The sequence below is a fragment of the Anguilla anguilla genome, chromosome 2 (genome assembly GCF_013347855.1).
Source record: "Anguilla anguilla isolate fAngAng1 chromosome 2, fAngAng1.pri, whole genome shotgun sequence".
In the NCBI taxonomy this organism is placed as follows: domain Eukaryota; kingdom Metazoa; phylum Chordata; class Actinopteri; order Anguilliformes; family Anguillidae; genus Anguilla; species Anguilla anguilla.
Window position 1 is genome coordinate 37076191 of NC_049202.1, and position 13135 is coordinate 37089325.

General features: G+C 42.9%; 1 protein-coding gene across 5 annotated transcripts in view; it reads right to left on the reverse strand.

The window, feature by feature from the left end:
• Window positions 1-6639: 6639 nt before the first annotated feature.
• Window positions 6640-13135, reverse strand: part of LOC118221037 (gap junction gamma-1 protein-like) — a 61873-nt gene continuing 55377 nt past the window's right edge. For 3 of the 5 annotated variants that reach the window (XM_035405635.1, XM_035405632.1, XM_035405634.1), the window contains one exon: window positions 6640-11005. In XM_035405635.1, coding sequence (XP_035261526.1) covers window positions 9614-10951 — 1338 coding nt within the window. In that variant the 5' untranslated portion in view covers window positions 10952-11005 and the 3' untranslated portion in view covers window positions 6640-9613. Of the gene's footprint in view, window positions 11006-11103; window positions 11232-13135 lie in introns of all 5 variants that reach the window. The other 2 variants (XR_004764048.1, XM_035405633.1) reach the window with 2 other exon arrangements.

Consider the following 13135-nt stretch of genomic DNA (forward strand, 5'->3'; position numbering starts at 1 on the left):
AGGCTTTACAATGACTTTATCCGAGCACTTGCGAGTTTGTGGTTTTAAAGCAAGAAAATACATGTGAAGTCCAAAGCAACCCGTTTAGTGACATTATGCTTCCAGAGGTTGTATGTGTGAAGGCTACTCTTCTTGATTTAAAAAAAAATATTGTATGTTTAATTTGGAGTTGGAACTACTTATTTTGATACATGCAACCTGAGACCAGTTTGCGGATAATTTCACTTATGGTATATGGACTGCATTTCTATAGTGCTTTTATCCAGAGTACTTTACAATTGATGCCTCTCATTCACCCATTCACACACACACTCACACACCAACAGTGAAAGGCTGCCATGCAAGGTCCATTCAGCTTGTTGGGAGCAATTAGGGGTTAGGTGTCTTGCTCAGGGACACGGGGGATCAAACCGGCAACCCTCCGACTGCGCTCAGGAGGTAAGACCCTCCGCTCTTACCTCCTGAGCTATGTCGCCCCACTTAAATTCTCTTCTTTCATGCCACTCATGTTATGTACCTCCATTCCAGCACTTATTGTACTTTGTGTTATCGTCCTAATGTTATAGCTTGTCCTGCCCCCTAGTTTGACTTAGCATAGGTTAGGTCAGAATAATGTTCTCTGTGTGAACTGGACGGTATTCTTGACCATGAATAACTGTACAGAATGAGTACAATTCCTTATCGAATCCGTGTTTTGTAGTTGTTCCAATGACCTTGATATGCACTTTTGTATGTTGCTTTGGATAAAAGCATCTGCTAAATAATTGTAATGTAAAGCACTGGCTCAATGTAAAAACAGATATTTATTTTTATAATTGTGAATATAAGTCATAAAATGCTATAAATTTAAAGTGATCCGACATTAAGTCGCAGTACAAGTCCATCCTCGATTGTATACCAGACCGTTTTCCTATTGTTTTTATGTCATTGGTTGACCGCAACCTCATATTTCTGTGTGTGGATATTGCATGCGATGGAAAAATGGTTTATAGGGTGTACCCTCCAGGAGGCTCTAAAGACAAGAACTGCAAACTTCCCAGTGCCAGCAGCTCTCTCAGAATGTGACCAGTTGGCAACCTGGCAAGATGAGACATTTACAATTCTAACAGAATTGTAAAGCCATGCTAAAATGGTATGGTAAAGCCATATATGGGCCAGGGACCAACTATGGAACAGAATATATCCAACTACAGACTGTCCCACAGACAAGCCAGTGGTGGAGAATGCCATCCCAGTGAACATTTTTGTGATGAAAAGTCAGTGAAACACAATCAGCTACATTTGGTTGAAAAGTTAAAAGTTTTCTAGTTGACTAGGATGTAGCCAGGTTATACATGGGTTAAACCTGAGCTAAATTGGGGTTAACCTAATCTGTTTTCTTACCGAATTTCGAGATACCGAAAAACAATAAAGGAAAATATACATGTTCTTGCACATCTATCTTTGTGTTTTTGAGCCTGGCAGAACTGGCATTCTTGGACAGCCTGTGAGATGACATGGAGTGGGTTCTGGGCTGGCCTCTTTGTTGAAAGTACCTGAATTAATGTCTGCGGAATTGCGTCCCACAAATGTGTCAGAACTGCATAAGAATACTATCTTTGGTAAAAGGAAAATTAACCTACAGGTTACACCCTCATCTGCAGGGTGTACTTGGGTCCACAATGAACAGTTCTCTGGGGTAGATGCATCCTGGGGTATGCCCTTTGCTGACTGGCTTTCACATGGGTTGCTTCGATCCATGCCTGAGTCATTTGGTACTTTCCTCCAAGAAGAAACTCCTGAAACATCTAGTGTTTCAAACCATTGATAAATGTGATCATTTTGTTCTTCTACTGGGTGCAGGCCCAATGTCTCCAGTGTCTGAGCAGTCTCCTGTCAGCGCTGTGGTTTGAATCTTGCCCCTGGCAATTTTCTATCCTCGAAGGTTGGTTGTGATGTAGCGAGTCTCTTGGACTGATGTGGTGTGGTGGGTGGCTGGATGCTGTGGGCTGGAGCTGCCGCCCTGGTTGACTGTCTCCTTTGCTGGTACATTCCTGTGCACCCGCTCCAGATGACCCTTTTGTTGCAGGCTCTGCACTGAAACTATTTGTATTTGCAGGTCAACACTCAATGTCCCTCACCCAGGCATCTGTAGCATGTGGCTGTCTCTTCCCTGCTTCGTCATGCACGGGATTCAGGGATTCAAAGTTAATGCACAGTGTCTCTCTCAGCACCTTTGCTCCAATAAATAAAATCTGTCTTGTCTTTGCACAATTGTAGGACATTCTGTGACATCCACAAGTTGATATGATCAAAGCACTTCATCAGTTTGTCAATGGGGCTGACGTCAGTGCGTGATACAGATATGTACAATTGTGCCTCATCTGCACAGCTATGAAAATCAATCCTGTGTTCCTTGATAATATCACCCAGTGGCAGCATGTATAGGCTAAACAACACAACGTAGTCCCTGCCAGTCAGGTCCTAAGCCAATTTAAGATTGTGCCAGAAGGACCAACACCTATGCAGTCTGTTTAGAAGTATATCATGATCAAGAGTATCAAAAGCAGAACTTAGTTAATAATAACCTCAGTTCTCCATGGTGGTTTCTTTTTGGATGTAATCTGGAGGAATACACTTCAGCTCCAGTCCAGATGGGGCTGCATTTGATAGTGCCTGGACTATAAATGGCACATCTTGTTTAGGTTGATATAATATGTTTAATTTGTCATTTACTACACTGAACAATACAGAAATGGTAATACACTGAAATCATCCCCATTCTGGAGTCTGATTAAGGGCTTTCACTTTAAGAATATGCATAGTCAATGGGCATAATGGTGAGATAAAAGAAGCCACAGGAAGGAGTTATGAAAAACAGTAAGGGGCCCAACATCTATGAAGTCTGCATCATTTTTGACAGCATTTGTATCCTAAATAACAGAAGACTAAAAGGCCTAGATCCACTAACCTTGCCTGACTGTCTGTGATGTTATTTCTGTCTCAGGCTGCAGGGTTTTTTTCAGCTTCATCCGACATGGTTGCATCTGGATAGTACTCACCTAGCTGGCCCCAGGCAGCTACAGCTCCAGTAACAGATAAAGTGTCAGCTCTGCAGACAACTCACACTATTAGAACACAGATTCTAGTAGCAGGTGTGTTTCCAAGATCACCGGATGAGAATTTTCAGTTGAGGATGATGTGTTCAGTTAATGTGACAGACTGCCAGGCTCAGTATAAAACAAGAGAAAGGACCACGGCACTGAAGTGAGAGAGTGGCACCCCTGGCAGGTAGAATTTTCCTTTCTGCTATGCCACAGAAACCCAGAGAACCAACCATTTGTCAATGAGATAAGCAGTGCTGTCACTCCCTGTAATCATTATGGGGACCTAAGAGAAATAAAATAAAAATGTGATTTCAGCTGAATATAATAGTCCAGGAGTTTATAAAATAAGACATATTCCTAAAACTGCTTTTTCCCAGAATGTACTGTTTGCAATGTTACTAATGTTGCTAATATTCACTGACCACAGCAGCTTCATTCATGGTAGTGACCAAAATATTCCCTCTAAATAATAGTCATGTGTAAAGCATGGAAGAAAACTTAGGTGTTATCATGGATAGTAACTTAAATTTCAAAAAATGTTTGAAAAAACCTATGTTGATGAATTAAATATGATCTGGCCCAATTTAGATTCATGACACATCAAATGAGCACAAACGCAGCAAAGGTTGTACAAGCATGCACTGATATTTTCCCATTTAGCATATTGTACCTCCATCTGGTCACAGGCAAGTGCTAATACTTTGAAACCAACTCATACATTTTATAAATAATCCCTGAAGGTACTGGACAAAAAACCAGTATCTTATCCTCACTGCAGTATCTATGAGAGGCATAATCTCCTGACGCTTGATAATTTAATCTTCATGTCAAATGTCTGCTTATTATAAAAGATTGTTCATGGCTTAGCTCCACCACCTCTCGAACAATTTATATTTAAATCGCAACCCTAGTTTTAGATTAACTAGATCAAGCTCTAGAGGTGATTGCCATACAAATTTTCGGTCGAAAAAGTAACATTTGGACAGTCTGCTTTTTCAGTTAGTGTAGTAGGAATGTGGAATATTATACCAATCCATATTAGCCAGTGTAACAGCCATATAGCTTTTAAAGTAGTCCTGATGACATGATGTGTAAAGTAGCCATGATGTGTAGCTTGTGTCAGTTTAGAGGGCTAAAAAATGGTCTGCGTGACTTGAAGTGATCTTGTGATTCTGTGATGGTTTAGGCATGGTGACTCTGGTGTTTGTAATTTGCATTGTGTTGTTGTCTATTTTTTTTACACTTGCTCTTAATGCTGTAACTTATGCACTTATTCTGAAATCTGAAAAGAATTTATGAATTAACTTAGTGTTTACAATTTTTATCATGTTACTGTCTAGGATTTTCACCTGTTTTTAATGTGGTAACCTATTAATTTATGATCCTGAAATTAATTTACGAATAGTTGATTCTGTGATGGTAAAAGCACTGTGATGGTCACAGCACTGACAATTTGGTATTCATAATTTGGATTATGTTATTATATATGATGCTGGTCCTGGTTCAGCCTAGACACCAACTGAATACTGAGGGTAAATATTCTTCATCTGGAGTTTAGGCGGTATCTTATCGCTAGAAGTAGTTTCATTTCAGACAAATGTATTTGCCCAAAATGAAACATTTATACTTTCCTTAAAAACACCTGTAATAAATTGTATAAACTATAAACTATTAATTTAAATACTTTTTAAAAGTATGACAATTACTGACTGACAATTTATATGAAATGAACAAAATCCCTATTCAGAGTGTTGAATACGAACGTATAAACAAATGTGCATACTATGGACACACCTTTGTACACAACGTGGGCTATATAGAAGCAACTGAAAAGATAGCGGACAAGTCTGTCTCCAGCAGAAAAACATCTCCTGTTTTAAAATATCTTTTCAACTGAAAGAAAGGGACAGGAGAATTTTTCCCTCCAAACATGTATGTGTAATTGGCGCAAGAATCCACTTCATTGTTACCGCCTTAAGTGTTACAAGAGAAACATATTGAAATACAATAATTTATATTTGAGTAATATATTTATTTTTTTTCTTAGCAAAATAGTTCTGAACATGCATTTGGAATACTTTTTTTCATACAAAATGGTTTCCCAAAATGGAACTATTTGTACAGTGCTGAGGTTTCCAGCTTGCAAATTTCAAATTTCAATTTTCAACAAAATGTCAAAGAAACATAAACTCTTTTCACAAAACATGACATAGGCAGGCTGGTTAGGATTTGTGGCCCAGGGTGGACCTGAACAGTGCTCTCAAACTGATATTTTCTTTCCACCTAACACAATGCTTTGGCAAAACATAAACAGATCTTGTTACTCTGCTAAAAGGATATGCGGGTCTTAGATACCACAGAGGGAACTTCTGTTTAGCCGATATGACTACAAACAATTACTTTTGCCACTGAGTTTACAGTACTTGAGGCTGACATTTAACAGAAAAAGAATGTGATAAAGCCTTGCATGTCCATAAAGACTCAACAACAGAAGTTACAATAGCTCAGTGGAACTCAAAAGTGGGTTCACTGAAATTCACGCACATGGGCCAACTACTGCAATTTACCAAGCTATTATTTTGATACGTGAAAATAAGATTTAAAGAACAAAATGGACAAATTAAGTATTTTTTTATCCAGGGAATGAGGTTACACTGGGATGTGCTCTCGATACTGAAGTGACCCTAAGATGGCCGTTTTCCCTCTATGCACACAGAAACACACACACAGCCTAAAACTGAGCCCTGATGAACCCCAGCTACAGATACAAAGCAGGCGCACCTCACCATTCACAGCAACAGGCTCATCACTACCACTACTGAAACCCAAAAACAGAAGCACAACAATGTGTATACTTTTCCTCTCATAACCCCTGCCCCCACCCTCCCTTTTCACTTCTCAGTTCTGCCTCAAGACACTACTGTGGAAACTGTATCGACACAAGGAACTCAGCCATTCAAGCATGTAAACCTCTGCCAACACACTTGCCTGCAAGCCAGTTATTATAAGCCTTATTACACGCCACACAGTACAAGTGTCAATCAAGCATATCTCTTACAAACAACAATTGGTAGTCTGCAGGTGCCTGGTGCATTGTTGCAGAGGTAACCTAGGAAACAAGATTTAAACCCTCTCTACACCTGAAGTCAATTTTGTCCAGCCACAGCAGTCTCCCAGTAATAGTTGGTGAAACATGGTGCCCAGTAACTCACAACGCCACTTCGGAGCCCACTGGCCATTCATAGCAGTCCAGTTTCTGGCTTAAATTCAAATAAAAAAGTTCAGCTTGCTTTCTTATAAAAACTATCGTTGTGGGGTTGGACATTGAGGTAAATCACAGTAACACAGTGTACACTCTAGTATGCTTCTGCAGCTCAGGATCCAAACAGCTGCAGCATCTGCTGCCTTTGATTTGCTCTTTTAATTTGTTCATTGGGCTGATCCCAATGCTACATCCGTGTCCACACCTTCTTAAAGATATCCTGCTCCTTATTGTTCCTTTATGTTTCTTGTAGCCCCTTTCTGAGCCTGCCTGGCAACCAAACCCAAAGCATTCTGGGAAATGTATTTTTATTGAAAACTAACATTAATTCAGTGAACCTCTATAAAACAATACCAATTTACAATTTGAATTTTAAAAAAGTTGGGAGAACACCTCCATGAAAACTGACATGTGTGATATGTTTTAGTTCCCTTTCTTACTTGTCCGATTTTAGATTTGTCCAACATTTCAAAGAAAAAGTTTGAATGTGATAGCTCTCAACAAGTGCCACTTAATTTTCATCTCATTCCAAAATCTTAAAATCTATGACTTACAACATTGAAAACAAAATAACATTTTACACACATTATGAAAATATAAAGAACTAGTCATAAATGTATTTTCTTATGACCTTTCAGACTGTAGAATAATAGTATGGCTGCGATATTCCTCACTCAAAAACAACTAGCCTAATCAACCATGCTGAAAAACATGTCCCCTTGGCATAGCAATTATAATGCTTAAAACAGTGTCTGGTCTTTCGGTGGCCAAAGGCTCTTGTAAATACCCTCATTTTAACACATTTTGTACAATATTAACAAAAAGAGCACTCATATAGTGCACATATAATCAAACATGTTTAGCATATACCAAGGTACAAACTTCAGATATCACAAGGAGGTTTTCTGGAAGAAAAACCAGAAAGGAAGCAGGATTATGCAGAGATGCTGTCAAAACCAGAAGATACAATCTATACAGAGAGCTAGCACTGGATATTAGCTGTTCAGTACTGTATAGCATAGGTATTTGCATTCAGATACTGGTTATTGCACAGTTGACGCAGTTTATCAAGTTGTTGAGGTACTGAGGGAGAACTATACTGTAAGTGCTACAATAACATCTGTGCCACGTGTGACTTCAGTGACTTATATTTGCTACTGATGTCAGTGACCGGGGCTTTGACTAAAGCAGTCGGATTCAATAGCTTGTTCAATGGCTACCCAAAGTAGTTCCCCTTCATGAATATCCAGCTTCAGAATGGTAATGGAATGGGTAATAATCTGCATCCCGGAACCTCTCACAGAGGCCTCCGTCAGAGATATTTCCCCAAGATTGTCCAGTGGTCACTTCAGAGTGGTAGAAATATCCATACCGTTTGGAAAAAATATATATCAGGATTTATTAATTTTTTTGTGATCATGCACACTGGCATATCCTGGGCAGTAATATGGAATGCCTCCGCTAATATAAAGCATTTACTCATTTAGTACCTGCCTTTACATCACTGGCCACCAGAGGACCTCCCAAAGCCAGAGACAGAACCCTGTGTGATAACAGAAGTAAGGGAACTGGAAAGCTATGGCTTTCTCTGGGCATGAGGAGGAAAGGAGTTCAATTTAAAGTTTTGAAATTTAACTCCCACAACAAATTATCCCTGAGGAAAACATATTAGTCTTGTTTATTCATAAATGAATGGCAATACCGTGTTATATGAGGGAGAAGGGTTTCTGTGTTTTTGCCGTCAGTCAGTAGGCTGTTTATGACAACTTCAGAGCCTTGGGCTTGTGACAACCCCCTGGTAAATGACCTATGTAATACAATTACAGGTTTTTGCTTTTCGGGAAGACTGGACAGGTTGTTGGACTCTGACCAGAACTTCCCAAATAAATGAAACTATAGGCAGAATTTACCTTGATGTAGTGCATGGCATCAATCCCGAGACAACATTCCTGCTGATAACCTTTACCACAGGAACAGTGGCTTTTTGTACAGGTATAAAGAGGTCGGGGTTGTGGGCCTGGACACTTTGGAGGCATGCTGCTACAAATGAAGGCTCCAAGCTCCACATCCACCTCCAGCTAGTGGGACCATTAAGGCACTTTGCAGAAATACAGCATCAAAGTCTCCACTTCTCTTCCAAAGCAACAGCACGGACAGCACCTAAACAGACAGTAACACTGCATATCCCAGCATGCAACAGCTTGTCTTTTCCTTCTCTTTTTCGGCCACTTATTATCAGTCACAATATCAAATGTACAATACAAAATTATTTTAAAAGTCCATAAATCAGAGCCTGATGTTTTCCTCAAAAAAAAATGGAGGCCTCGTCCAGAAAACTGACGTGAGAAGAGGTTTGGCACTTGTGTCAGTTAAAGATGACTGGCACGCAACCGGCCTATGTGATGTAGTCTGGGACTGTCACAGTTCCGCTGGCTTCCATGGGTCCATGCAGGCCTAAATTCTGTTTATTATGTACGCCATATCTGCCATACTGTCTAAGGAGTGTTTCATTGTGGATGATTAATACTGTCATACTGAGTTTGTAACATATTATGGTGTATTGTGTGCTGTGTTATGTCTAGAGGGTTTTGTTTGTCAGACGTTGTTCTGTTGTATATTATGTGTTCCTGTGTGTTAGTGAACTCTGCTGTTTTGTCTCTAATGTGAGCTGCGAGTTCAGTGTACTGCATGTTGTCAGCTGCTCTTGGTCATTCGCTTCTTTGTCATATGTGGAAAGAAAACTTTTCAGCGATGAAGGGCAGTGACAATGTAGTTAATGAACGAATGAATTCTCTTTCAATGCCTCTCTCAAAAAGGTATTCCTTTTAAGAACAAAAGACCCCTAAATTCAAAACGCATATTCTTTTTATAAACCAGAATGGTCATCACTGAATTATCAAAAATATTAAACAAATTGCATTTGCGAGTGCTCTTTAAAATAAATTCTTAGAATTTTTAAACAGTTAACTAGTACTCGCCAGCCCTAGATTCAAGTATGTGGTTGGTCTTTTTTAGAAGTACCTTGAGAAAGCGTAAACGATCAGACTGTGTTATATGGAAACTGAACTAGTGGAGGACGACAGAGACAGATACATCTGTGGTTCATAGAGCCAGCCCTGGTCGCCAGTGAAGTTATGTGCAAGTAAGCGTCTGCTGGAGTCAGGTCACAGACCTGCAGTCAGGTACAATGAGGAAAGGGAATCCGACGGCATGAAGCCGGTATGAGGTGTGGGCAGCGGACCCTGTGGGAGAGGAGGCAGCACGCTTAGATCCACACGGAAGGCTTGCCCTCCACGGACTTGCTGCTGCTGTTGCTGCTGCTGCCTCCGCCTGCCTTGTTGGCGCCGTGCTTGGAGCCAGAGCGGTGCTTGCGGTCCCGCTGAGGCTGGCTGATGTTGCTGTGGTTGTTGTTCTGGTGCTGGTGGCTGTAGGCCTGGATGGCGGCCTCCAGCCTGTCCTGGGCCTGCCGGATCTCTTTCTGCAGGCTCCCGCGCACCTCCTCCAGGGGGAAGTTGTCCTCGTTGCTGCCAAACTGCTGCTGCTCCTCCTGGGCTATGTTGGCTTTGTTCTGCTTGCAGGCTATCTTGGCGTTGCTCAGGTCCGTGAACTGGATCTGGTCGGGCTTCACCACGATGTTGTAGCCGGGCGGGGCGGAGGGGGTGTTCCAGGAGAAGGGGTAACTGCCGTACCCTCCCACCTCCCCGGATTCGCCAACCGGTACCACAGGAGCCCTGCTAGCGACCCCGGGACCCATGGAGCCCAGGTGGTACACGTCTTCCTCTGGCGGACCGCGGCGGGTGCGCAGGATGTCGCAGATGGTGCCCACGCCCAGGTGCAGCATCTCCCATATGTTGAGCGCCAGGCAGAGGACCGTCACCCCGTACATGATGCGCAGGAAGATGGTCTTCTCGGTGGGCCGTGACACGAAGCAGTCGACACTGTGTGGGCAGGGCTTTCCTGAGCACACAAAGACTGGCGGAACGGCGAACCCGTACAAGGCGTACTGGCCCGCCAGGAAGCCCACCTCCAGCAGCGTGCGAGTCAGCAGCTGCAGCACGTAGATGCGCATCAGCCCGTCCTCCCGGATTCGCTGCCGCCCGTCGTGCCTGGCCTTGGGCTTCCCCTGGGGCGTAGCCTCGCTGCGGCTCTCCATCTCGGGCACCTCGTAGATCATCGGGTCCTCCTCCTGGTCGTCCTCGGCCTCCTCGATCCCCCGGTGCTGCCGTCGCCCACCAAAGAACATCTTCCGCGGCTTCCGGTGGGCCAGGGCCCCGGCCCCGCCGGACTTTCCCTCCTCCAGCCGGGCGATCTTGTTGACGGCGTAGCCGAGGTACATGAGCGAGGGCGTGGCCACCAGGATGATCTGGAAGACCCAGAAGCGCACGTGCGAGAGGGGGGCGAAGGCATCGTAGCAGACGTTCTCACAGCCCGGCTGGCCTGAGTTGCAGACGAACTTGCTCTGTTCGTCGTAGTAGATGGACTCCCCTCCGACGGCGGTGAGAACGATGCGGAAGACGATCAGCACAGTCAGCCACAGTTTCCCCACGAAGGTGGAGTGGTTGTGGATCTCCTCCAGCAGACGAGTGAGGAAGCTCCAGCTCATGGTGTCACTCAACAGCGGGGCAGGGAGTGTCCCTCACGCACCGGCTCATAGACTCTGCAGTGGAAAGAGGGACAGAGGGAGTTAGACCTCTCGCTCACTCACACAGCACTCTTTACACACTGAAGGTAATACAGAACCAGTGAGATTCTTACAAGAGGACTGCCGACATTAGCAGAGATGCTAGCAGAGATACACAAAGCAGAGATGCTGTCATTGTTTGTTTTCCAGCTCCACTTGTCCCATCCAGTTTGGAATATCCAATGGAAGACGTGCCTAAATGCTACAATGACATGGTCAGAAAAAGTGCGCCCCACTTTGTGGATCCCAGTTTCTTAACATGTTGAACCGCCACCCAGCAGGTCTCTAAAGTATGAATGTGTCAAAACATTAAACATCCTCATATGGAGAATATCATAAATTAAAGTACAGCAATTAAAAACGTCTAAGCTGCCATTCTGCAAAACTTCTATTTTGCGGGTTCACCATTACATTTATTTTGCATTACATTGCATTTATTCGGCAGATACGTTTATCCGAAGCGACAGACAATAAGTGCATACCAAAAGTCATTGGAGCGACTACAATACCCAGGTCCGATAAGGTACAACACTCATCTTGTACAGTTATTCATAGCCAAGAACACATTAAGTCCTAGCATGAAAGAGGGGAATTTAAGTGATTAAAATGATCCCAGATTGGGAGTGCCCCGCAGAATGGTGATAGTTAGTTAGGCCAGGTATAGTCTGAAGAAATGAGTCTTCAGACCACAGCGGAAGATGGGCAATGAGGGAGTGGTTCGTAGAGGAACACGGAGTTCATTCCACCACTGGGGAGCTAGGGTGGAGAAGCTTTGTGGTAGGGACGAGTGAGAAGCCTTCACCCGGATGGAAGGGGGTGCAAGTTGCCCTGCTGCCGCAGAGCGGAGTGGTCCAGCTGGAGTATGGGATTGAATCATGTCCTGTAAGCAGGCAGGGGCCATCCTGTTGGCTGTAATGTAGGCAAGGGTCAGGGCTTTGAACCTGATCCTGGCAGCGACCGGTAGCCAGTGGAGAGACCTCAGCAGAGGAGTGACGTGGGAGAACTTGGGAAGGTTAAAGACAAGTCGGGCAGCAGCATTTTGAATCATCTGTATTACACAGTTTACTGCCACAGAATCTATTTGCAGAAAAGAAAGTATTTTCCAAAAGAGACATGCAACCAATTTTAAAATTCAAATGAATTTTTGAAAGTTTTAATAAGCTTCAACACTATCAAAATTACATAACTTGAGTTTCTACGGCTAGGCACACATCTACTGTTCACAGAGACAGGAGACACTCATGAGCTTGCTTAATCAAAGTAGCTCCAAAGGTGGATGTGCTTTGGATGTGTTTTTGAAGTGAAACCTTTCAGTCAAGAAGTAAAATTTCTGCAGCAGGTTAAAGAAACAGACGTAGAAAACTATGGATGATTTATTGTACTCAAAAAAGGATTAAGTAAAAATACATGATTTTGGACATGCACGTTCAAATTAAAAAAAAATTTATATTCAAAAAAATTTACACTAAGGTTTGTTTTTATGGAGGAAGTTTTAAAATACAGGTTCAATTTTGTAAAGACAGGTTTTTCAAAACTGAGACATCTACATATTTGTTATTGTGTACGAAAAGTTAACATGCTCGCAGTTTTCCACTACAAAAAAAGTAAACTGGGATACTAAAGGAACTAAAAGTAAAATAATTTCTGGTGCTCCACATCCACATTTGTTGTTGGGGGAAGACCACAGGATTTTTACTCAGAGAAAAGCCTGTGACGGGGTCCTGTATAAGTCTCTCGCTGTGAGCGCGCTACAAACGCACCTCCGCGATTGTATCTAACGTACCCCTGGCTGAGCAACCGGCCAGAAAGGGGGTACTGCTCTGGAGGAACACACATGCTTACAATTAAGGGCTGCTGAATGCCAACAATACATTATGGCAAAGTGGAAAAAAACAGACCACCCCTCCCTACGGGGATATTCCAGTCAGCAATAACTTACATATGCACACGTGTACACAAACGCACTCACACGCGTAAACACAGCGCACAGATGTGCGCACGGTGAAAGGAGTTATTCTCCTTCAATCGATGTTGCCATCTTGATGTTACAATGTGGACTGGCCTTTGCAGAACGTGCTGTCTTACAAATTAAATTGGAATGTGCAA